The sequence below is a fragment of the Anomaloglossus baeobatrachus genome, chromosome 2 (genome assembly GCF_048569485.1).
Source record: "Anomaloglossus baeobatrachus isolate aAnoBae1 chromosome 2, aAnoBae1.hap1, whole genome shotgun sequence".
NCBI classification, from domain to species: Eukaryota; Metazoa; Chordata; class Amphibia; order Anura; family Aromobatidae; genus Anomaloglossus; species Anomaloglossus baeobatrachus.
Genome location: NC_134354.1, coordinates 33,826,699 through 33,854,198, shown reverse-complemented (window position 1 = coordinate 33,854,198; position 27,500 = coordinate 33,826,699). Strand labels below are relative to the sequence as shown.

The 27,500-nt window shown below is 41.9% G+C and overlaps 1 protein-coding gene across 3 annotated transcripts in view; it reads right to left on the bottom strand.

The window, feature by feature from the left end:
• ERG (ETS transcription factor ERG) overlaps positions 1-27,500 on the bottom strand; it is a 137,431-nt gene that overhangs the window by 19,693 nt on the left and 90,238 nt on the right. For 2 of the 3 annotated variants that reach the window (XM_075334980.1, XM_075334979.1), the window contains exons 2-5: positions 23,965-24,182; positions 12,229-12,380; positions 5,934-6,137; positions 1,378-1,458 (exon numbers count right to left, since the gene is read on the bottom strand). In XM_075334980.1, the coding sequence (XP_075191095.1) occupies positions 1,378-1,458; positions 5,934-6,137; positions 12,229-12,380; positions 23,965-24,182 (655 nt within the window). The remainder of the gene's footprint in view (positions 1-1,377; positions 1,459-5,933; positions 6,138-12,228; positions 12,381-23,964; positions 24,183-27,500) is intronic. The other variant, XM_075334981.1, reaches the window with a different exon arrangement.

Sequence of the window (27,500 nt, the reverse complement as noted above, 5' to 3'; positions counted from 1 at the left end):
AGAGGAGAAGAAAACTGTCCGAGGATTTGAGAACCAAAATTATTTAAAAATATCAACAATTTCAAAGTTACAAGTTTATTTCCAGAGATCTTGATGTTTCTTTGTCCATAGTGCACAACAGTATCAAGACATTTACAACCCACGACACTATAGCTAATCTCCCTGGAAGTGGACGGCAGAGAAAAATTGAGGAAAGGTTGTAATGCAGGATAGTCTGGATGGTGGATAAGCTGCAGCAATCGAATTCCAAAGAAGTTCAAGCTATCCTGCAGGCTCAGGGGCATCAGTGTGAGCGCAAACCATCCATCCACATCTGAATGAAATAAAATGCTATGGAGGAGACCCAGGAGGACCCTACTGCTGACACAGAGACATAAAAAAGCTGAGACTGCAATTAGCCAAAATGTACCTCAGTAACCAAAATCCTTTTGGGAAAGCTTCTTGTGGACAAATGAGACCAAGATGGAGCTTATTGTTAAAGCACATCATTCTGTCGTTTACCGAAAACAGAATGAGGCCAACAAAGAAAAGAGCACAGGACCTACAGTCACATATGGTGGAAGCTCAGAGATGTTTGGGGGTTGTTGTGCTGCTTCTGGCACTGGGGGACTTGACTGTGTGCAATACAAAATGAAATCTGAAGATTACCTAAGGATTTTGGGTGCCAATGTAGAGCCCAGTGTCAGAAAGCTGGGTTTGTGTCCTATGTCATTGGTCTTCCAACAGGATATTGACCCCAAACACTTCAAAAAGCCCCCAAAAATGGATGGAAACAAAGCGCTGGAGAGTTCTGAAGTGACAGCAATGAGACCGGATCTAAATCCCATTGACAACTGTGGAGAGATCTGAAAATTGTTGTTGGGAGAAGAGAAGACACCTTCACATATGAGAGACCTGGAGCAGTTTATAAAGAAGAGTCCAAGATTCCAGGTGAGAGGAGGAAGAAGCTTGTGGATGGTTATAGGACGAGGGTAAAGGGTGCAGCCAAATATTAAGTTGAGAGGGACAACAATTTTGTCCGGCCAATTGTGTGAAATTACGTCCAGTTTGCCTTTTTTTCCTCTTTTTTTTGTGTTATTCCAGTACACACCTTTTGGCCATGACGGTATGAGCAAATGATTTGCAGGACTCTTGTGACTAGCCTCGGTGACCAACCCATGCACTCCAATAATCCTTAAGCATGGCACAGATACAGCTACAAATGCAAGCTACCAGGAAAAAAATGTATCGGCCTGAGAAATACATTGTTAGTATGGATTCTCTGTTAAAATTAGGGTAAAATTAATCAAACTGATTCACGAATTAGAAATTACAACAAAAGTTCTAGACATTATAGATTTGATAACCCAACTCGCAGATCTATTAATGTATTATTACCTGTGTTTCTAGCATGCATTAATTGTGGCGAGTTTTGTAAGGCCTTATCAACATCATCTGAAGTCAAATGTGGAAGAGGAGCTGCAAAACAAAACAAAGCAACACCGAAATGAAAAAAAAAGAAAAATGAAGAGGTCCTCTTCACCAGGTCAAAAGTGGCCAGATTTTGCCCATATTTTATTCCCGCAGATCCCCTGATTACTCAGGTTTTTGTTTTATTTTAATCATCCATACGGTTCCAGAGATTTGAGACTTTTTATTTAGTACCAATTTTTAAGAACTAAACCAAGAGGGCATGGCTCACAGGTTAATTACGCATCCTAAATACACGCCCCCGAGGATCCTGTGAGACACACCTCCTTGGTATAGCCCATAAAAATTAGCACTAAGTAACAAAGGACCACGCCCCCGAGGATCCTGTGAGACACGCCTCCTTGGTATAGCACATAAAAATTAGCACTAAGTAAAAAAGGACAACGCCCCCGAGGATCCTGTGAGACACGCCTCCTTGGTATAGCCCATAAAAATTAGCACTACGTAAAAAGGACCACGCCCCCAAGGATCCTGTGAGACACGCCTCCTTGGTATAGCCCAAAAATAAGCACTACATAAAAGGACCACGCCCCCGAGGATCCTGTGAGACACGCCTCCTTGGTATAGCCCATAAAAATTAGCACTACGTAAAAAGGACCACGCCCCTGAGGATCCTGTGAGACACACCTCCTTGGCATAGCCCATAAAAATTAGCACTAAGTAAAAAAGGACCACACCCCAGAGGATCCTGTGAAACACGCCTCCTTGGCATAGCCCATAAAAATAGAACTAAGTAAAAAAGGACCACGCCCCCGAGGATCCTGTGAGACACGCCTCCTTGGTATAGCCCATAAAAATTAGCACTTAGTAAAAAAGAACCACACTTCTGGAACCGTATGGTGCAGTTAAAAAAAGAAAAAACCTTAAGCAAAAAATAAGAATAAAAAAACGAGCAAAACCTGAACACATTTGACCTGATGATCTCCAGGTCCTCTTTAAATAAAAAAAAAAGGATTTTTTTTAGGAACATTTTTTGAGAGTAAGCATTACTATATAAGAAACATAGTTTAAGATCTGAAAATATTTTCCCTGTACATAAAATATTTTACCGAGAAAATTCTTAAATGATATCTAAAGTTGTGAAAATTTGCAATAATGATAATAGAAGTTTTAATAATAAAATAAATATTTATTTTATTTGTTTATTGTTTTATCTCTATTTCTTATTTTATTAGTAGAAAATATTTTTTAAAACAAATATTAAATATTATTTTCGGACCTCATTAATTCTAATTATTAATTATTATTAATATTGTTGGATGCTATGAATTTAATTCATTTTAAACAGGTTGTCTCATTTTTGTAAATGGATTAAAACTGAAAAAGTGCCCTCAGTTCCCCCAAAGTTGAAGAGGCGCAGCGTGTGCAGTTTGGCTAAATGGTTCAGCCGTGCTACTGGTCCGAACTGTCAATCATCAGGAGTGCACCATCCCCTGGTAAACAGGAAGTTGAGAATTAAAGGAGCGGTGTACTCCTGAAGAAGGACGATATCAAAATCCCATTAATAACATCCAGATTTACATTTATCCATAATTTTCTCATTCATACTTCTCCCCAAAAAATCTAGGAATGAAATTATTTTTTGTTTGGCGCTCATGCACACTACCATATATTAATTTGATATAGACACTAAAGCCTTAAAAAGTTAAATCTGTTACCAGATTTCCCATTCCAGACTGTATATATTATAAGTATTAAATTAATATTTCACACCTGACTAGGCTGGTGTACTTACTTTGAAGAAAAAAAAATCGCTTTATACACCTAATATTAAAATGAGCATTTTAAGAGTCCAGCTGGAGCCAGAAGTGGACTCTTAAAATGCTCATTTTAAGATCAAGCAGGAAAAGTTTAAAAAATGATTCCACAGCCATACTGACAATGATTTTCAAAGTAAGTACATCAGCTTTATCAGGTCTGGGAGATCAAATTAATAATGTATACTTATTAATTAATTAATAATTATTACTATAATTAAAAAATTAATACTATATGTATTTGTACTGCACCTATATTAGTCTGTGGACCCCACTGTACCTACATACAGTATCTTAAGACTATCCTATGAAGAGAAGCTACGTTTTTGTCTATTGGATTTGATATGAATGTGTCTAGGGTACAGCTTTGCGTTGGGTATAATGTTTACATTAGAATCGCACAACTTTATTGTTTCTATTATTAATTATTGGCTGGGCCTTATTAATGAAAAAAAAAATAAATAAATCATCTGTGACTTCTGCCAAAAAATAAATTAGAATCACAAAATGTTCTTGTTTTTGCATAAAAATGGTTTTGTTCAAATCTCTAGAACATAATGTTTCCATTTTTTTATATTTTTTTTTAGTTGTTTGGCATGTGCATTGATTTATGTATGCAGATCCTCAACCATTTTATAATACAGAAATAAAAATAAACAACATGATCCTTAAACATTGTATTTTAGAAAAGTTGATCATTATTATGGAGTTTTTAGTAATGACTACTAATGAGTGAGCACTGGCATGCTCGGGTGCTCAGTACTCGTAACTAGTGATGAGCGGGCACTACCATGCTCGGGTGCTCAGTACTCGTAACTAGTGATGAGCGGGCACTACCATGCTCGGGTGCTCAGTACTCGTAACTAGTGATGAGCGGGCACTACCATGCTCAGGTGCTCAGTACTCGTAACTAGTGATGAGCGGGCACTACCATGCTCGGGTGCTCAGTACTCGTAACTAGTGATGAGCAGGCACTACCATGCTCGGGTGCTCAGTACTCGTAACTAGTGATGAGCGGGCACTACCATGCTCGGGTGCTCAGTACTCGTAACTAGTGATGAGCGGGCACTACCATGCTCGGGTGCTCAGTACTCGTAACTAGTGATGAGCGGGCACTACCATGCTCGGGTGCTCAGTACTTGTAACTAGTGATGAGCGGGCACTACCATGCTCGGGTGCTCAGTACTGGTAACTAGTGATGAGCGGGCACTACCATGCTCGGGTGCTCAGTACTCGTAACTAGTGATGAGTGAGCTCTACCATGCTCGGGTGCTCAGTACTCGTAACTAGCGATGAGCGGGCACTACCATGCTCGGGTGCTCAGTACTCGTAACTAGTGATGAGCGGGCACTACCATGCTCGGGTGCTCAGTACTCATAACTAGTGATGAGCGGGCACTACCATGCTCGGGTGCTCAGTACTCGTAACTAGCGATGAGCGGGCAACCGAGCATGGTAGTGATCACTCATCACTAGTTACGAGTACTGAGCACCTGAGCATGGTAGTGCCCACTCATCACTAGTTACGAGTACTGAGCACCTGAGCATGGTAGTGCCCACTCATCACTAGTTACGAGTACTGAGCACCTGAGCATGGTAGTGCCCGCTCATCACTAGTTACGAGTACTGAGCACCTGAGCATGGTAGTGCCCACTCATCACTAGTTACGAGTACTGAGCACCTGAGCATGGTAGTGCCCGCTCATCACTAGTTACGAGTACTGAGCACCTGAGCATGGTAGTGCTCGCTCATCACTAGTTACGAGTACTGAGCACCCGAGCATGGTAGTGCCCGCTCATCACTAGTTAGGAGTACCGAGCACCCGAGCATGGTAGTGCCCGCTCATCACTAGTTACAAGTACTGAGCACCCGAGCATGGTAGTGCCCGCTCATCACTAGTTACGAGTACTGAGCACCCGAGCATGGCAGTGCCCGCTCATCACTAGTTACGAGTACTGAACACCCGAGCATGGTAGTGCCCACTCATCACTAGTTACGAGTACTGAGCACCCGAGCATGGTAGTGCTCGCTCATCACTAGTTACGAGTACTGAGCACCCGAGCATGGTAGTGCCCGCTCATCACTAGTTACGAGTACTGAGCACCTGAGCATGGTAGTGCCCGCTCATCACTAGTTACGAGTACTGAGCACCCAAGCAATTATTAAGGCTCTGTTCATAATTTCGTTCAGCAGTTCCACTAAGATTTCTGGCAAGCTTTCCAATATTTTGGCAACAAGAATTGTAAAATTTATAGAACTGAACCTGTTGTCCAAAATATCGGAACACCAAGGAAACGGTAGGAGGGTCAATATTGGTTTGGCTGTTGGAAAATGGATCCATCACAGCATTCATGGCTCCAACATAAACAGAAACTACAATGTTGGTGTGAACAGATGATAGTAGTGTAAGGCCACGTTCACATGACCATTATGGTTTCCATTAACAGAGCCATGATGGATCCAATTTCAAGCAAACCCGGGTGATCTCTTTGACTTATAATGGGGTTCATCAGATTTCCACCAGGTTCCTATCCATACTGGCTTCAAGAATAGTGGTGGAGTTTTGACTAATCTTGAGAAAACTCAATGGAACTGAGAACAGAAATGTAAACAAAGCCCAAAAGGAAAGAAAAAATCTGAACACTGAAGATTACGAAGATTAACAGTAATTTCATAGTTTACGGAAATTGATGAGGGATTATCATACTTTCTCTGAGGTAGTGAAGATGAGACAGGAGGATCTCTGCATTGTAGCACGAAGTGAGTCTTTGAAAGTCTTCTTTGGTCATTTTGCATAGTTCTTTCCCGTCGATGTTTTGGAAAAGCATCACGTCAACGTCTGGGAGTCCATATTCTTTGATGGCCCATTCCAGCCACTGTCGGACATGCTCTGTGCTCCACAAGGTGGGGTCTACAAGGGACAAAGAAAAATCTTAATTGAGATTCCAATCTTTTATGGATACTTTTTTTGTTCTACATCTATGGCGGTTTTTGCCCACAAAGTGATCTAGACCACTGATGAACCTCAGGTTACGTTTTCCATATGAATACGATAATTTGTAATGCAATGTTGTCTTGATGTGGTAGGTAAGTCTTAGTTTTTTCTTAATTTTCTTTGAGATGAATTGATTTAGTTCATTTTGGTAAAAAGTCTAAAATTTTACCTTCACTTTCTCCACTAAATTATGATCTGTGTGTATGGGTTTCTTTTCTAGACTTCCTTGGGTACCTTATGCATCTAAACCTCACCACTGTGATAAGAAAGCCAACTTTGAGAAAACAATTCCTCGAGACTACCCTTTAAGGTTACTATTTTGGATATAGTTTGGGGTAAATACTCCTAAAAAGTCTTATAGTCCTTTTTTACCTCCAATTATTAGGGTTGACAAGACCTTATAGACTTCACAGCTACTGGTGACCAGTACATTATTGGAAAAATTCGAACGTAAGTTCTACCTATGTCCAGTTTTGCCCAAAGAAACATATTTTCTAAATGGGCTCAGTCTGATCTAAAAAAAACCCCTAAAATAAAACCAAATCACCTTAATGATTCTGGATAGCTTACCCAGGCGTTGGTGTTCTCCAACCTCAGCCAAGGATTGTCTGAGTGGGAATTTTTGGCAATTTTCACTAGTTCAAGGTCAGACCAGGAACTAGAGTCTAGGTAGATCAGTGAGAGTGAGTACCACCTTTTTTTTCCTTTATAAATCATTTTATCTTCTAGACAACGATTTTAAGTGCAGCATAAATGTGAGCGTGACTGTCCTATATCTAGGTGGCCGCATGATGTCTGATCCAGAGGTCCATAATTTTGGACACTAATCACCAAGTAACACAGCTCATACATGTTATGTTTGTATAGCAACTCACAATGGAAAGAAGGAAAGATGCTAAAAAGTGATAGGACAGGCAAATGAGTAAATGAATACACCTAATAGAACTAAAGCAAGGATGACAAAAACTAAACACCCAAAGTCAAGGTGTATCTGCAGCACAGAGCACAGACTGAAGGGTGCGAATCCAGAAACTTTTTGTGTTAAGACTTTTTTTTTCTCTTAAATTAATGTTTTGGCTTTTTTTATTAAAATAATGAACAATAACAATTATACAATTTGAAATTCCTTGACTTCAGATGCAAAATTCATAACAGCTCTTGCCAAGTGTCACGTGTAGAGATTTGCGGATTAGGCAATATTGAATTTATCTGCTTGCACATTTGTTTGCTGGGATATTCGATTCACGTAGGAGGTGTTCTCTGCAAATTTACTGCCCACTATTATGCTCTGGGGTCTCTAAACAATCATAATATGTAAAAAAAAAATCCCAATACTCACCATTCCCCTAACCACACTGCCCCCTCCGCTCTTCACTATCTCCCTTCCAGTCCTTACGGCATCTTCAGATCCCTAACCCTCTGTTACATCACCACCGGAGTCCGCTCTATCGACTTCTACTCCGATAGCCAGGCGACGCCGTGTTCCTGCCGTGGATAGTGATGGGAGAGGAGTCGATGCCAGCGGTGCTGGTGGGCGCAGGCTCCGCTCATCCACTGGTCTGGTTTTCCTGATGATCTGCAGTGCCACTGACTGACTGTAGCTGGCGGGTGTCTCCCAGCTGAAGTACCATTATTCAGCTACAGCCTATGGGAAGACACCACACCCTTTTTAATGCCCCTCCTGTCTACTGACCTCTGCCAGAGATAGTTCTGAAAATTCTGGCTTCTGTTTCGTCCTGTTCTGTGATTTCGTGTGCTGATTACCGCTTGTTTCCTGACTACCCTCCTGCCTGCTGTTTTTGCACCACGCTGCCAGATCCGGTTTTGACCTCTGCTTCTTTCTGATTACGTCCCTGCCTGCCGATTCTGTCCCTGTTCCACAATTCCTGGTTTGACCCTGCCTGACGACTACTCTCTCAGACTGCAGCCTTCCACAGGTAGTGATCACCAGGGCTATGTGTAATTCCAAATCCCTGTATAGGGGTTAAAGGGTTTTAGTGTTCTGGGGTCCGGCTTGGTGAGTGGCTTCCCTCTAGCCTGTCCATTACAGCCCGTCTGAGTCTGTGGATCCAGGCAGGCGTTACACCCTCGCATTGAAATCTCTGGGCCTCTCATGATGAGCCCTAACTGCCGGCTTTGATGAGATCCAGGAGGTTTCTGTGCAAGCACGTGGAAGGTCATGGTACACAGTGTGACATCTGAGCCTCATCAAAACCCAGGACATTAGTGCGAGCAACGGCAATTTGAACAGTCGAATACTGGAGAGGTGTCGCAACGTGCTCAGAGAGGTAGGTACAAGGATTTTTTTTCAACATTTTTATGGCCCAAAAATATGGTGGCCTTCAAATTATAAGGCATCCACATTTTGGCAAATTCAAATATTTGTAAAATTTGAGTAGAATTCAATCCATTCAAATATATTCGCTCTCTTGTCATGTGTCATTCATAGTACCAGCTACGAGTAGACAGAGCAGGCAGAGCTTTTGGAATGCTTTAGGGCTTGGGTGTGACCACAAACTCTGCTCCGGTTATAGTTACACCCCTGAGTAAAACCATGTCCCCTGGTACACCCAGTTGGGAATTTCGAGACTTTTGAACTCGCAAATGGCTCTTGTGTTCCAGAGAGTCCTTTTTTATTTTATTTTTTTAGAGAATTCCATTTAGCTTCTAAGAGAACGGACATTTGCTTTAACACATTTTCATTCAACCTTTTTATAAACTTCTAATGGTCAACGACGTATCTTATATAACTATACTGAAGAATGAAAAAAAATAATATTATTTCAACCTCCTAAATCTTCAAGTCGGAGCTATTTACGGTTTGGACTAACTTCCCGGCTGCCAAGGTTCATAATATTTCTTCTACAGCCCTGTAATGATTAGTGCTACGTATTTATACAGTCTAGAAACTTTAAAGACAATCTGCACAATTAGCTATTCAGGAAAATATGTGCTTGGCTTTACCGCTGATCCAGTCCTTTGCTGAGCAAGCACATCCAGGCAGTGAAGAAAGAAATGTGAAAACACCTGGATGTAGGACAGCTGCCTTTGCTCTCGGCCCCAAAAATTCTAGAACATTCATCATGAAGCGTCCAATTTTCATTAAAAAATAAATATTTCCAAGCTGCTATTGAGAACTTTCGAAGAGAATGAGAGATCTGGAAGGGCCACGAGTTGAATTTATTCTCGTGCGTGGCGCACAATTAACCTTTATGATAATTAATGGAATGCTTTCTGGCTCGAGAAGACTATACAAACAGTCCGTCCAAGAAAAAAAAGTGTCATAGCCAACACCTATCCGGTACAAATCCAAAAAGACTGGAGGTAATATGAATACACCATGAGTTCTTCCTGCCAAAGAGTCTGCTGAAAAACAATCAATTCCAAAAATATTTGTTTACCGCCGAGTCGATGAACTCAACGTTTTTGACATGAAGAAATCGGTGACTTGAAAGCTTCATATTTTTGTTTTTTATTTCTAGAAGTCTCTTTGAACTCCAAAAGGGCAATTCGAGAACAAGTTGACGAGCACTCAGATAATATGAAATATTTTGGAAATGGCTTTTATTGTAACGAGAAGTAGCAATCAGATGACAACCATGGTTGTATGCCAACTGTAGAGACTGCTGGAATGTGACTGGCGGTTTCTGCAGCCAACGCCTCTACTTTTCCTTCTCGACAGTTTGCAAGAGGAAAGAGGACCAATTATGAGAGCAGAGGGTGGACAACTTCAAGGATATTTGAAGCAGGATTCTCAGACATTCAGGAGACCCAGTGTGGACCATCAAATAGTTATAGCTGGCCCATCCTTAATCTGAAACACTCTAGAAGGTCTAGAATATTTTGGGGGTTGGGTGCAAATGGTCAACGTCTTTGGTCAGTTTTTGATCACTTCAGATGGAAATCTCCAGTTTACGGTCGGTACTGGTGGAGCGATCTGGGAATCTATATCATTTTTGATACTCTACTCTTCATAGATTCATTATACGTTGAGTATACATTTTATTATTCAACGTGTTTCAGAGTCTATACAACTCCTTCAGGCATCAAAATCACGGTTGTTCATCAGTGATTTGGCTCCTGAAGAAGGAGTTGTATAGACTCTGAAACGCGTTGAATAATAAAATCACAAAGATTACTCCTGAGTGATTTCCTCTATCCACATGGCAGTGTGGGTTAGCCTTTTCCTCTACTCCACGTGTACCGATTCATCTTCAGGGTCTGCGCCAGCCAACGTGATGAACAATTCTGCTTGCATGGTAGTTGTGACCTTCACAACTCCCCCAGGTGAGTGATTCCGTGCATTTTATTCTGGTTGCCCCAGGATAAGACACTATCTGCACCTTTTCTCTCTTCCACAAATAACCTTATCTTCATAGAATTATAGAATCATTATCATCATATCTACCATTGTAGAATTGGAAGGGACCTCAAGGGCCATCAGGTCTAACTCCCTGCAAGTGCAGGTTTCCCTAAATCATCTCAGCAATATGTTTATCCAGTTTTCGCTTGAAGATTTCTAAGTTTATGGAGCGGATGGACCGTAATACTTCCAAGTTCAAAAAATTGAAGAGCTCTCTCTTAACCAAAATTCTCCCCTATAAAGCCTAGACTGTGAATTCAGATTAAAAAAATACTATAGCTCAGAGGATTGTAGAGTTCTGGGGTTGCAATAGAGTCTCATTTGATATGGTTTTGAGCGAGGTGGGTTGGCAACCTTTCAGTCTACAGATCTATAGCAATATACGGACTGTATTACACTAATCAAGTAGTAGGACATATACCATTCCTTTCCCAAGAAGCTGCAAAAACTCTAGTGTATGACCTTATTATCTCCCGCCTTGACTATTGCAACCTCCTGCTCTGTGGCTTCCCTTCTAACAGTCTCACACCCCTACAATCTATTCTAAACTATGCTGCCCGACTAATCCACCTGTCCCCCCGCTACGCCTCGACCTCTCCTCTCTGCCAATCCCTTCACTGGCTTTCCATTGCTGAACGACTCCAGTTCAAAACCCTAACCATGACATACAACCTGTCTCCTACATACATCTGTGACCTAGTCTCCCGGTACTTACCTGCACTTAACTTTTGATCCTCACAAGATCTCCTTCTCTACTCCCCTCTCATCTCCTCTTCCCACCATCGCATCTAAGATTTCTCCCGTACCTCCCCCATACTCTGGAGGAAGGCGTTCCGCCAAAACGCGTTGTGGTATACATCTGCCATTCATCATTGTGCACAAGCCGGTGTTTTCATTTGGAATATGGATATTTATTTTTAACCAAGTTACAAATAAAGAAGCATTTTTATTCATCCCCTTGGAGTCCAGCTGGATCTTTTCCATTGTTCTGTTCCATTACCTTCTCAGCTTGCTGCTGTAATCCGTGCCGGACTAAAGGACATTAACAGGAGGATATATTCAGGCTTGTCTCTGCAGCGGTGAGCGTTTTTTGTTCTTTTTTCTATATTCCCCCATACTCTGGAACGCTCTACCCCAGCATATCAGACTCTCGCCTACCTTGACAAGCTTCAATAGGAACCTGAATACCCACCTCTTCCAACAAGCCTAAAACCTGCCGTAACCCTCAGTCCAGTATACCACCGTAAGACCATCTCTACCCTCACCTACTGTATTCTCACCCATCCCTTGTAGACTGTGAGCCCTCGCGGGCAGGGACCTCTATCCTCCTGTACCAGTCTGTGCCTTGTATTGTTTAAGATTGTTGTACGATTCCATACTATGTATACCCTTTTTCACATGTAAAGTGACATGGAATAAATGGCGCTATAATAATAAATACTAATACCATCTTGATTTTGCTTTCAGGACCCGCCTTTTATCATTTTGGCTAATGGTCATACTTGAACATCTCAAGGTAGGTTATTGGGAGATACAAGAAGGAAATCAAGAGTGTTTCCATCCAAAAATTCTGTTTTAGGTTTAGATACTCTACTTTTGTCAAAAAGCAAAGTTGATCAAAGTAACTTTTCCAAGGAGACTTACCAGCTGGCACAATCACTCTACGTTCATTGGTTGTCATATTGGGGGGTGGTATGTGTTTTTCTTCTATGTAGCTGCCGTAGTTGATTCCAATAGGCTCCGATCCACTGCCCATTTTGCCTCCTTTTGACATGCTGCAGTCATCTGGGGAATTCCTAGAAATAAATAATATGTTTTTAGGCTTTTAAGGAAATTGAAAAATTATAGCACATTTTTTTTATTTATTTGGACTTTGCAAAGGCATTTGTTACTGTACAGCATAATGGCCTTATACTGAAGCTTCAGAAGCCGGGACTAGGGGAAACTATATGCAACTGGGTAAGGAATTGGCTAAAAGATAGGAAACAAAGAGTAGTCATGAATGGTACATTCTCTAAATGGGCTATAGTCAGCACTGGGGACCGCAGGGATCTGTACTGGGAGCATTGGGGACCGCAGGGATCTGTACTGGGAGCACTGGGGACCGCAAGGATCTGTACTGGGATTAGTGGGGACCGCAGGGATCTATACTGGGATTAGTGGGGACCGCAGGGATCTGTACTGGAATTAGTGGGGACCGCAGGGATCTGTACTGGGATTAGTGGGGACCGCAGGGATCTGTACTGGAATTAGTGGGGACTGCAGGGATCTGTACTGGGAGCAGTGATGATTGCAGGGATCTGTACTGGGACCAATTCTTATTAATCTCTTTATTAATGACCTTGTGGATGGGATTGATAGTAAAGTGTCAGTCTTTGCTGATGACACCAAACTATGTAGGATATTAAAAACTGACCTTGATAGTACAATATTACACAAAGATCTGGATAAGAAGTCGGAATGGGCAGACACTTGGCAAATGAGATTTAATGTTGATAAATGTAAAGTAATGCACCTAGGATGGAGTAATCCTATAACTGTGTATACATTAAATGGAAATAAACTTGGGACTACAGAACAGGAGAAGGACTTGGGGATTCTCATTACAAGTAATCTGAGCAGCAGCACTCAATGTCAGGCAGAAGCTGCTAAAGCAAAGAAGATTTTAGGGTGTATAAAAAGAGAGATTAGATCCCGTGATCCCAACGTATTGTTACCCCTCTATAAATCACTTGTAAGGCCACATCTGGGATATGGGATCCAGTTTTGGGCTCCACATTTTAAAAAGGACATTCAGAAGTTAGAGTCAGTTGAAAGGCAAGATTATTATAAAGAATGGAGGCCGCCTGTATGATGAGAGGTGGAAAAAGTTAGATATGTTTAGCTTAGAAAAAAGACGTCTCAGAGGAGATCTCATTTATATGTATAAATACATGTGTGGTCAATATAAAGGACTGGCACATGACTTATTCCTTCCAAACACAATACTAAGGACCAGGGGGCACTCACTGCGAGTGGAAGAAAAGCGATTCCGGCAGCTAAATAGGAAAGGGTTCTTTACAGTTAGAGCAGTCAGACTGTGGAATGCCGACCACAAGAGGTAGTAATGGCAGATACTATAACAGCTTTTATATCAGGGCTGGATGATTTCCTCACTACACACAACATTGTCGGTTATGAATGATTTTCTGACAAAATGTATAATTGGTGGAGGAAGGGTGAACTAGATGGACCGGGGGCTTTTTCTCAATCTTACTATGGTAATATCACTGTTTATTCTATATATTTCATAACAAGAAGACAGTCAGTATGTTTAATAAAAATATAGAGAACTTTCAATCTTTAGAGTAAAAATAAACATGCCATACACTGCAAGATAAAGCCACCATACACTGCCCAGCGTCCAAATGAAAAGACCAAAGCAAAACACACAAATGCTGCACAATAGTGGCACCATTTTGGGTTCATACAGCCTAATAGCTACACTTTCCATTTATGAATTATCTTTATTGTGTAGGTCAGGACAATTATGGGGATGTTAAACTTATAAAGGTTTTTTTTTCACGTTTTTTGACATTTGTACAATAAATTTTCTTTTTGAAAAAAAAATATAGTTTTACCTACTTTTCAACAAAAAAATAACTTTTAGAATATTTGAGGGGTTTTTTTGCATGATATTTTGGGAGTTATGATGAGTTTTGGTGAGTTTTTGAGGCTGCATATTATTGCTAAGCACAAACACTCAGCATCTTATACTTCCAAAAGGTTTATAGACATCTCATTCCAATGTGCTTTATTTTTTAATGTCCCGCGGTGCGAGTTTGAAATTCGCAACATGTCAATTTCTCTTGAGATACTTTTGCGTTTTATGTGCAGGTTTTCCGTGTATGAGATGAGGAAAACCTGCAGATAAAAAAAAATAATTTTGCAGTGGAAACCCTCTAATCTGCACATTACTGTATTAATAAAGTTTTGACAAAACAACAGGAAATGTCCAAAACACAAGGTTTTATTTAAAACATGAAATACCATACAGATAGAAAAATCGAGATCAAAATACATATTTAAAAAAAACGAAATAACAAAACCTAAGTAATCTAATTTAACTAATTGATACAGAAATGCTGCACAAAATCTGCGACAATAAAAACGCATCAAATACTCATTGTGGGAACTTAGCCTTATGCTTTAACTAGAGATGAGCGGGCACTACCATGCTCAGGTGCTCAGTACTCGTAACTAGTGATGAGCGGGCACTACCATGCTCAGGTGCTCAGTACTCGTAACTAGTGATGAGCGGGCACTACCATGCTCAGGTGCTCAGTACTCGTAACTAGTGATGAGTGGGCACTACCATGCTCAGGTGCTCAGTACTCGTAACTAGTGATGAGCGGGCACTACCATGCTGAGGTGCTCTCTACTCGTAACTAGTGATGAGCGGGCACTACCATGCTCGGGTGCTGTGTACTCGTAACTAGTGATGAGTGGGCACTACCATGCTCGGGTGCTCAGTACTCGTAACTAGTGATGAGCGGGCACTACCATGCTCAGGTGCTCAGTACTCGTAACTAGTGATGAGCGGGCACTACCATGCTCGGGTGCTCAGTACTGGTAACTAGTGATGAGCGGGCACTACCATGCTCGGGTGCTCAGTACTGGTAACTAGTGATGAGCGGGCACTACCATGCTCGGGTGCTCAGTACTCGTAACTAGTGATGAGCGGGCACTACCATGCTCGGGTGCTCAGTACTCGTAACTAGTGATGAGCGGGCACTACCATGCTGAGGTGCTCTCTACTCGTAACTAGTGATGAGCAGGCACTACCATGCTGAGGTGCTCTCTACTCGTAACTAGTGATGAGCGGGCACTACCATGCTCAGGTGCTCTCTACTCGTAACTAGTGATGAGCGGGCACTACCATGTTGAGGTGCTCTCTACTCGTAACTAGTGATGAGCGGGCACTACCATGCTCATCACTATTTACCATGTAGCGCCCCTGAACCCATTAGGGTGCTACAAGGTTCTGCATCCCCACCAGGATGCAGGGCCTACCCACTTAGGGACCCAGAACCCCAGTGCCGGTAACACCAAAAACCCAGGTAATCCTAGTTTTCCCCAACATTCTCCCATACAATGGTACTTACCTAGGGTGGGACCAATGAATGGCCGCCTAGAGGTGGAGCCACTCCAGTCCAGTAGTTGACAAGGTGGGGTGGGCAGACTGTGGAGAGTAGTTAGTTGAGACTTGACAGCCGGTGTGTGAAGGTGGAGGTGAAGTGGCTCCCTGACTTGAGTTGACGGTGACCTTGTACCCAGGAGAAGTGGTTGCCGGTGATGTACTCTTGGAACTACACACCAACGGGGTACAGGACCCTAGGACAGGAAAGAGCTTCAAGCCGATCTGTTAACAACTGCACAGCAAAGGGGTCCATCAAGGACCTTGTTGACCCTAAAGAATCCAAAGACTCAGTAGCGAAGGGAGAACCGGGGATAGGACCAGAGACTCCAACCCTACAGAGTTCACGCTACCGTCAGGCGGACAGAAGTGGACAAGCCACGGACCAGGGACCCCCAGTGTTCTATACCATGGGGACCCACTTACCAGAGACAGGTGCAGGGAAGAAAGGTATCAGAGAACCAGACTGGCACTGGGATGAAGGGGACCTGGAGGCGAAACCAGACGGCCTCGGGCCACCAGTTAACATCCCAAATGAGTAAACCAGTTGCATTGAATACCTGTCTGGACTCCTTCTTACGATGCCCACTGCACCATACACCCGCTGGGGCAATACCCTACTTGCGGAGGGACTACCATACTAGCTGCAATACCACCAGCCCCAGTAGAGACATTCAGCAGTGGCGGCTCCCTACACTTAGCCGCAACACCGCAAGTGGCGTCACAAATAAACTATATTCAATATTCACCAATCCCCTGTAAATATCCCCATTACAAAAAGGGCCCAAGGCACGGAAGCGGGTAATGGCCACCATCGTGACATCCCCAGGACATACACTGCCCAGAACCGAGTACCCCATATCCCTGGGCGCTACAGTAGTGCTCGCTCATCGCGAGTACTGAGCACCTGAGCATGGTAGTGCTCGCTCATCACGAGTACTGTGCACCTGAGCATGGTAGTGCTCGCTCATCACTAGTTACAAGTACTGAGCACCCGAGCATGGTAGTGCCCACTCATCACTAGTTACGAGTACTGAGCACCAGAGCATGGTAGTGCCCGCTCATCACTAGTTACGAATACTGAGCACCTGAGCATGGTAGTGCCTGCTCATCACTAGTTACGAGTACTGAGCACCTGAGCATGGTAGTGCCCACTCATCACTAGTTACAAGTACTGAGCACCCGAGCATGGTAGTGCCCACTCATCACTAGTTATGAGTACTGAGCACCGGAGCATGGTAGTGCTCGCTCATCACTAGTTACGAATACTGAGCACCCGAGCATGGTAGTGCCCACTCATCACTAGTTACGAGTACTGAGCACCGGAGCATGGTAGTGCCCGCTCATCACTAGTTACGAGTACTGAGCACCCGAGCATGGTAGTGCCCGCTCATCACTAGTTACGAGTACTGAGCACCCGAGCATGGTAGAGCTCGCTCATCACTAGTTACGAGTACTGAGCACCGGAGCATAGTAGTGCCCGCTCATCACTAGTTACGAGTACTGAGCACCCGAGCATGGTAGTGCCCACTCCTCACTAGTTACGAATACTGAGCACCCGAGCATGGTAGTGCCCGCTCATCACTAGTTACGAGTACTGAGCACCCGAGCATGGTAGTGCCCGCTCATCACTAGTTACGAGTACTGAGCACCTGAGCATGGTAGTGCCCACTCATCACTATCTGTGAACTTTCAGCCACCTGAGGTTATTATTAGGTCTCCAATTTCCACCGCAACCATTAGGTTAGTCACAGTTGCACTAACTCTGTCAAACTCCTTACATGCCGCAATTTCTATTGACTGCGGCATGTAATGGGGTTAATAGACCTGCTGCAAAGACTAATGGTGCTCATTCTCTGTTGCTGTATCTGTGATAGATAGCAGCAGGGAATGAACGCTCTTAGATAGCGGAGCCCTTGATCTTGTAGTGAAAATTCACTGCTTCTTCATGGTAATGTAAAAAGTGGCACATAAAAGGCAGTGCAGTGACGGCAGTTGATAAAATACCCATTTTTGTCGTGATAGAGGTTACAAATAGTGTCTATTGTATGAGGACCTGGCATTGAGAACTAAGTAATACTTTATTTCTCCTGTGGGGGTGCTGTTGGGAAATAATATACTTATTGCCAGAATCCCCATCAGAGTACAGATGGCTTTCAAGTAGGTTTAAAGTGATTTAAAAAAATAAAAAAAATTAAAAAAAAATATAAAATATAAAATAGGAGGATCTTAGTGTAATACACAGTCTTATTCAATTGGGTCTTTGCTCAAAAACAGTATGAGCTAAGTGTAATGTTCTCTTTGGGTATTGTACATGTGCAGTTGTATGCATGAAAATATTACAGATTGTCCTCATATACCCTTTTCCTGGGGTTTAGGTGTTGCACAAAAAATGACTTAACATATAATTTTCAGGACTATGAATAGCATAGACCCCCTGAAAAAGGGCAATAATGTGATACCATAAATGACCAGTAGATGGCGACTGTTATTTGGTTTGGATACATTATATCACAAGTGATCCAATAAGATTTGTCTCCACTTTCTCATGATCTAAATTATCATGACATGCTATAGAAACCCTCCACTTGTTGCAATCCACACCACAACCACTGGGCGGCCACATGGGACACATACAGCATAAACATCTCCCGACAGAGTATCATGTAAACATGTTTTTTTTTTTTCATAGCAAGTAAAAAATTAGATTAAATTCCGGTAGAGGTTGTGCAGGCAATCTAAACAAGCAGAGATGAAGTGTAAAGCATGGGAGAGCAGCCTCCGAAGAAACTCCAAACTAATACCAGACCCAAAAAGTAATGCATGAAACAAGTAAATAAATAAACATAAACTATACGGTTATAAAAGATGGAATGAAGCCCACTTTCCTATAGAAAAAAATATTTTGGGGATTTTTTAAGTTTTTATTTTTTACCTTTTTATTAGGCAAAATTGACTGGCATGTACTGACCACATAAAATCCACCATGACTGCCAAGAACGGGCGAGTAACTTCACCCTCTGCTAAGAAAACCCAGATCAAAGAAAGAAAACATTTCTATTCCCGCCGCCTCTTTCCACTCCAGTGTTGATCTTATGGCTGAGGAGTAACGAGACATAAATGCCGGTCACAGATTCTGCTGAATCAAAGAGAATGGCACCTACTTATAGGGGAGGGTGCATAAAAAAGATATAAAAAATCCTTAAGGTGAACAGCAAAAATATTCAATCCATTTTCCAATCTCTTAATTCTAAGCTGAGATATGATCAGTTGAAGTTACAGGTGCCAAATCTGAGGGACATTCACACAATTTTTTTGTTTTTTTTTGCTTGGATTTTGGAGCAGTTTCTTCTCCAAAATCCTCAAAGTAAAAGAAATTCAAAACCTTCAAATACTCTTTAAAACCTTCCTATTCATTTCTAAAAAAAATAACACATTTCTACATTTTTTTCCCCGTATCAATTCTGCTTGAAAAAGGCAAATTTGACTGAATAAACTGAAATTGAAAAATGGCTCAATAAAAATGATCCAAAAACAAAAGATTTTTTTTTGCTTTTTCTTTTTTTTAAATCAAGATTTTTCAACTGGAAAAAAAAAATCCAATTAAAAAAATGTCATGTTACCATACCCCAAAAAGTTTTGGAGCTGAAATCTCTAGGTTTTGAAGAGGATTGTTTTTGGGAGCTGAAAATCCAAGTTTTTGAAGAGGAATTTGGTCCAGGGGGTCAACAATTGGAATCAGGAGGGTAAGACTTTTTGGAACAGCCTGGATCATGTATTATTGTTGTACATAAACCCACAACTCCTTTATCATTTTCTATCTCTTGGCTAAACTTGATGGAAATTAGTATTTTTTTTGTACATTTCCACTCTAAAAACGTATAAAAAAGTATGTTCGCATGATTTATGCAATTTTGGAACAGATTTCATTACAAAATTCACATAAAAATGCATTGAATACTCTCTGTTGAAGTGTTTGATTCATATATATTAAGAAATAGAACTCCTATAATGCTTAAACCCTTTAAAAGGAATTATTTACAGGATCTGCCCCCCCCAAGCAATTTATATGTATATGTAGCTCTTTCAAAGAGAAGTCCAGTAACACCTTTACATGGCCTGTCCGTTCCTCCATTGCTGAGAAATCAGTGTTTGAAATTATATGCAAATGAGGCTAAAGAGCTATGGTAGATCTGAAGCCTCTGTTGCTCCAGCTCTATTTCTCTCTCAGTGCCACCTTCTTATTCTTCCCCCTCTCCTGGTTCCTATGACTGAAGTCACATAGTATAAAGGCCATCAGTGAAGCAGGAGGAGGGAGTGTTGGGTGGGGAATAGAGCTGGAGTGACTGAGGCTTCAGATCTAACATAGATCTTCAACCTCATTTGCATATAATTTCAAACGCTGATTTCAAGCCATCAAAGCAGCCAACTGGCCATGTAAAGGTATTGCTGGACTTGTCTTTGAAAGAGCTACATGCACATACGTATAGTTTGGGGGGTAAAATCCTACTGACAGATTCTCTTTAAGGACTCAGCAACATTTTTGCTTTTTTTACTTTCTTTTTTCCACCATTTGGTTAAACAGCCATAAGGTTTCCACTTTTCTGTTAAGGAACAAATTGTAATTTTTAATGACACTATAAAAGGCACCGAAAAGTGGAGGGGAAAAAAAAACTCCAAATGAAGTGAAATGTTGAAAAAAAGTTTTTGGAGGTGTTCTTTTTCAGTGTTCATTATGCAGTAAAACTGATCTGGTAACATGATTCTCAAGGTCAGTACAATTACCACTCAATAACAACCTTTCAGTTTTGGGTTTCACTTTTGGTTTGGACCGTGAAGAAGGCGGCTTTCACCGCCGAAACGCGTTGTCTGTGATGCATTTGTCCTGCATTTACTTTATGTACTCAGCTCTGTCATATTTTTAATTTTTTCTACGAATCAACTTACAAGTTTTATGCCAGCTGGATTTCCCGATTCTTTGCTGGATCTCTTCTATTTTCTCACTAACAACCTTATATGATTTTTTTAGGGGGATTTTAGAGTTTAAAAAAAGAATCAGGAGGTTGTAAAAAAATTTATTTTGCGGTTTTCTGAGATTTGTAACTTTTTTATTTTTATGCACACGGAGCTGTGTGAGGATTTTACTACACGTTGAGCTTATGTTTTTACTGATACTATTTTGGGGTACTTATTGCCTATTGTCTTTAATTTAGGGACATTTGCTGACTGCAATAAATTGTTGTTTTTGTTTGTTTTTTTCAATATTTCAATATTTCTTCTCTTTTTTTGTGTTTAACTTACAGATTAAATAACTTTATATTCTGATAGATTTTACTTTTTCTTACATGACAATGCTATTTGTTTTTTTTTCCGGTGGAAAAGGGGAGGTGATATATATATATATATGAGAGAGAGAGAGAGATAGATAGATGTATGTATATATATATGTATGTGTATATATGTATATATATGTATATATATATACAGAGAGAGAGAGATGTATTTTTTTATATATATATATATATATATATATATATATATATATATATATATATATATATATATATATATATATATATATATATATATATATATATGTATATAGATATATATTATTTTATTTTTTTTAAAAGCATTTTTTTTTTAATTTTTCCCTTTTTTTCATCCTACTAATGGACTTGAACCTGCGATTCTTCAATGACATATACTATTCTGAACAAAAGTATTAATGCAACACTTGTTTTTTCTCCCATTTTTTATGAGCTTAACTCAATGATCTAAGATTTTTTCCATCTACACAAAAGGTCTTTTCTCTCAAATATTGTTCACAAATTTGTTTGAATCTGTGTTAGTGAAAACTTCTACTTTGACAAGATAATCCATCCACCTCACAGGAGCGGCATATCAAGATTAGGCAGCATGATTATTGCACAGGTGCGCCTTAGGCTGGCCACTATAAAAGGCCACTCTAAAATGTGCAGTTTTACAGTATTGGGAAAGTCCAGGGGGTGACAGAAAACCAGTCAGTGTCTAGTGTGCCGTTCTGCTATCTACCCTGCACAGTGAAAGCCAGGACTCATCCATGAAGAGAACATTTCTCCAACGTGCCGGACACCATCGAATGTGATCATTTGCCAATGCAAGTCGGTTATAATGAACTGCAGTAAGGTGGAGACCCCCGATGAGAAGAACGCTCTGCAGTCAGGTGGAGACCACCAATGAGGACAACGCTCTGCAGTCAGATGGAGACCCTCCCGATGAGGAGGACGCTCTGCAGTCAGGTGGAGACCCCCGATGAGGACAATGAGCAGCAGAGGAGCTTCCCTGAGACGTGTCTGACAGTTTATGTACAAATTCTTTCGTATTGCACTGATTGTTGCAGCCTCTGTCCGGGGGGCCGGTCTCAGACAATCTTGGAGGTGAAGATGCTGGATATGGAGGTCCTGGGCTGGTGTGGTCACACGTGGTCTGTGGTTGGGAGTCTGGTTGGATGTTCTGCCAAATTCTCTGGAACGCCTTTGGAGATGACTCATGGTGGAGAAATGAACATTCAATTCACGGGGAACAGGTCTTTTGACCATTCCTGCAGTCATCAGCCAATTCCATGCTGCCTTAATGTACAACATTTGTGGCATTGTGCTGTGTGATAAAACCACACATTTTAGAGTGGCTTTTTATTGTGGCCAGCCTAAAGGGGGCTTTACACGCTGCGACATCGCTAATGCGACGTCGTTGGGGTCACGGAATTTGTGACGCACAACCGGCCGCATGACACCAATGAGCGATTTTGCATCGTTGCAAAAACGTGCAAAATCGCTCATCGGTGACATGGGGGTCCATTTTCGATTATCGTTACTGCAGCAGTAACGATGTAGTTCGTTGCTCCTGCGGCAGCACACATCGCTATGTGTGACGCCGCAGGAACGAGGAACCTCTCCTTACCTGCCTCCCGGCCGCTATGAAGAAGGAAGGAGGTGGGCGGGATGTTACGGCCACTCATCTCTGCCCCTCCGCTTCTATTGGGCGGCCGCTCGGTGACGTCGCTGTGACGCCGCGCGGACCGCCCCCTTAGAAAGGAGGCAGTTCGCCGGTCACAGCGACGTCGCCGTGCAGGTAAGTACGTGTGACGTGTCTGCGCGATGTTGTGCGGCACGGGCAGCGATTTGCCCGTGTCGCACAACAGATGGGGGCGGGTATCCACGCTGGTGATATCGGGACCGATATCGCAGCGTGTAAAGTAGCCTTAAGGCATACCTGTGCAATAATCATGCTGGCCAGCCTAAGGCACACCTGTGCAATAATCATGCTGTCTAATCAGCAACCTGATATGCCGCACCTGTGAGGTGGATGAATTATCTCTGCACAGGAGAAACGATCACTAACAGATTTAGACAAATTTGTGAACAATATTTGAAAGAAAAAGGCCTACATCTTAGAGTTCAGCTCGAAAAATGGGAGCAAAAGAAAAGTGTTGAGTTTTGTTCAGTATACATATATATTGTGAGACTGCGTACTGTATTATTGCAAAATATAGAGAAATTGTGGATCTCTTATAAAGTCCAACTTCTGGATGAGCTTCACACAAGGGCTAAGATGGCAGCCACAGGGGCCTTTTGTCATGATGATGCATTAGCTCCTTATGATCCAGTTGTATGACGGAAGATGAAATAGGAACAAACCAGCAATCAAAACATTTAAATGCTGCTGTCAGTGATCGAAAGCAAGCGTCTACATGGTTAACAGCAGCGATCACAGCTCAATTTAGAGACAGGTGTCAGCTGTGCAACACAGCCAGCATCTGCTGCGTATAAAGCATGCTCAGCTCCTGAGCTCTCTCCAACCCTCAGCAATCTGTGACTGCAACATCAATCGATACAAAATGAATGGAGGCTGTAGCGGTGGCCGTCACAGATAATAACAACCGATACTCTTGCGCTGGATGACCCAGGTGACATGTTCATCGTCTTCAAATGAAAACTGTGTAATTCTTGAATTCCCCTGTGATGGCGCTGCGGGGAAACACCACACTTGCTGTCAGGTTCCTCAAACGGATCACAAATGGTCACTATGGTCACTCCATTGAAGGTGGAACCTCCTACCCCTAAGACACAACTGAATTAAAATTTTACCGTGTTATCCGATAAGGGTTCCTCTTTCTTATAGAGATTCTTTGCCATATTTAAAGAAATAGTGTCTCGTCTTACCTGGAACCATTAATCTGGTTGGGGTTGCACTCCATCTTGATGGTGACTCTGGATGGTGGTTGTGTGAGCCAGTCTTGCTGCGGAACGCGTGGACTCATCTTTGAAGGTTGCCCATAATCACTGGAGGATGAAGCCGTCATCTCCGCCTTGGCGAGGTGGGGCGTTCCGTAGGCGCACTCAAATAATGATTGATCTTCACTTACCACTGATAACGCTTCCTGTAAACAAAGAGGGGAAATCCAGATGATCCATGAGATTTATGTTCTACAGAAAGAACCTGAGACGTCTTGTGGTAAAGATAAGACAAGCCCATGTATTTATCAGAATCTCAAAATTATGAGGGAAGTTTTTCGATATCGTGACCAAAAATATCATATACTATATATATACTGTATATATACTGTATATATATATATATATATATATATATATATATATATATATATATATATCTATATATATATATATAGGACTATGGATGTCTGTACATTATTAGGGCAGTTCATGAATTTCAATATAAGCAGTGTAATGCTGCATGTCACCTGCAGAGGTGCTGCTGGGTGATTGGATACTTGCTTCCCATTGCCTGTGTGTGTAATAGCTGATCATTGGGGGCTCAGTAGTGGGGGAGTATTTTGCACACTTTACCTTTATGCGACTATATGTCTCTCTATCTATCTAGCTAGCCATCTCATAAATGTATATGTATCTATCTATGTATTTATCTAATGAAGAAAGCAGTGCCATACTGGATGTGGATGTGGGCTGCAAGCCTTAAGGTACAGATATGCAAAAATCGAGCTTTAGTTTCAACCACTTAAAGGAGCCGAAACGTTGCACAAAGCATGAGTGAATAACTAATTTTATTTTTTCAGTTTCGTGAAATTTGAGGTTTTATCTTTTATAGTGCAGAACTCATTTTCATTGGTGTCTGGCATCTAGAGCCAGGCTGATTGCTCAGTAAATACATTCCAGAAGAGAGGTGAACTCTTAACATACCAGCCACACAGTAGTTACATTCCAGAAGAGAGGTGAACTCTTAACATACCAGCCACACAGTAGTTACATTCCAGAAGAGAGGTGAACTCTTAACATACCAGCCACACAGTAGTTACATTCCAGAAGAGAGGTGAACTTTTAACATACCAGCCACACAGTAGTTACATTCCAGAAGAGAGGTGAACTCTTAACATACCAGCCACACAGTAGTTACATTCCAGAAGAGAGGTGAACTCTTAACATACCAGCCACACAGTAGTTACATTCCAGAAGAGAGGTGAACTCTTAACATACCAGCCACAAAGTAGTTGCATTCCAGAAGAGAGGTGAACTCTTAACATACGAGCCACACAGTAGTTACATTCCAGAAGAGAGGTGAACTCTTAACATACCAGCCACACAGTAGTTACATTCCAGAAGAGAGGTGAACTCTTAACATACCAGCCACACAGTAGTTACATTCCAGAAGAGAGGTGAACTCTTAACATACCAGCCACAAAGTAGTTGCATTCCAGAAGAGAGGTGAACTCTTAACATTCCAGAACAGAGGTGAACTCTTAACATACCAGCCACACAGTAGTTACATTCCAAAAGAAAGGTGCACTCTTAACATACCAGCCACACAGTAGTTACATTCCAGAAAAGAGGTGAACTCTTAACATACCAGCCACTTCTCTCCAGCAGATCGATTTTTATACCTCCCTCCCTCTTTCTCTCCCTCTTTTGCAATGTCAACAGACCCCAGCTTGCAGATCAGGTCTACTTAGAGCTCTTTTAGAGCTGTGTGCTGGTTTAAATGCCTTGTTACCTCTTAGTATAAACACAGTGATAGCAGCATGGACTCAGAATAAAGCATTGGTAGACGAATGTTTATCAGCAAAAGTTGTGTTGACATTATAGATTTACTAATACTATAGTTTTACATTACACCGAATCTGTCACTGAAGGAGGACAGCAGCCCTGCTAGAAACCATGAAGTAAGGAAACTGCTCAGCTCATAGCTCCTCAAGAGACAATTTGAGACAACTTGAGAATACCCTTTTAATAGCTTATTTTAATTAATTAATGAATGAATTAATTAAAAAGCAGTGAATCACTATTTGTTGTGACTACTCTTTGCTTTTATCAATTATTCTAGATACTTGCACACCGTTTTTGAAGGAACTTGGCAGGGATGTTGTTCCAAACATCTTGAAGAACCAACCAAGACCTTCAGACCTGTATGAGGCTTGTACAAAGCCTTTCTTTATAGATCCCACAAAAACTGGGTGCGGTGAGATCAGGGCTCTGTGGCGTCCAAATCATCACCTCCAGGACTCCTCATTCTTAATTACATTGCGTGGATGTTTGGGATCGTTTTTTCTATTGCAGAATAAATTTGGAGCCAATCGGATGCCTCCAGGATAGTATTACATGATGAATAAGTATCTGCCTGTATATGTCACCCTTGAAGACACAGAGAATTGTTCAACATTGAGGAGTGTTGGCGCCGTGGTCGGCCAAGGAAACTTAGTGCAGCAGATGAGAGACATATCATGTTACTTCTTTTTGAAATTGTAAGATGCCCAGCAGTGGCATCAGCTCAGAAATGACAGCAACCAGTGGGACCAGCAGCATCCATCTACTAAAGTCTTGCCAGAAGTGGCCTTCATGCATTGTGGCCAAAAATCCATACTTTCAAGATGGAAACAAGACCAAGTGACTCTACTATGCATGAGAACAGGAACTGGGGGCAGAAAATGGCAGCAGGTGCTCTGGACTGAGGAATCACAGTGTGAAATATTTGGCTGGACGAGAAGGCAGTTTGTTCTCCTGAAGCTGGAAAGCGGCACAATATTAAGGGACTGCAGAAACAGTGAAACTTGGTGGAGGCTCCTTGCAAGTTTGGGGCAACATTTTAGCAAATTTGGTAAGGATTAATGGTGTCCTCACTGCTGAGACCTTCTAGACAGATACTTATCCAACACTTGATGCCATCAGGGAGGTGTCTGGTTGGCTGTAACTTTATACTGCAGCAGGACAACGACCCCAAACATCCAGCCAATGTCAGTAAGAACGATCTTCAGCTTAATGAAGAACAAGGAGTCCTAGAGGTGATGCTCCGACCCCTGCAGAGCCCTGATCCGGCCCCTGCAGAGCCCTGATCTCACATCATCCCGTCCGTCTGGATCACATGAAGACACATACACAGAAGATCGGGGGTACGTTCTCCAAGATGTTTGGAACACCCTCCTGCCGAGTTCCTGCACTGTGTAGTGGATGTGATATTGAGTTTTGTGATGTTTTTTTCCCCTTCTGTTGGGTATAATGCTGAGTACAGAAGTCCAGTTTCCTGGTACCGGAGAGCAAGGCACTGACTGTCACAGATTTGCTGCAAGTCACATAACTGACTGATGATAGAGCTGGAGGCACTACAGGAAATGCATCCTCTTGGGGATGCAGGACCTACCCCTTGGGACCTGGAACACCAGTGCCAGCAACAGCAACAAACAACCAAAATCCCAGCTGCCTCTCACACCAGGGCTCATTGGGTAGTT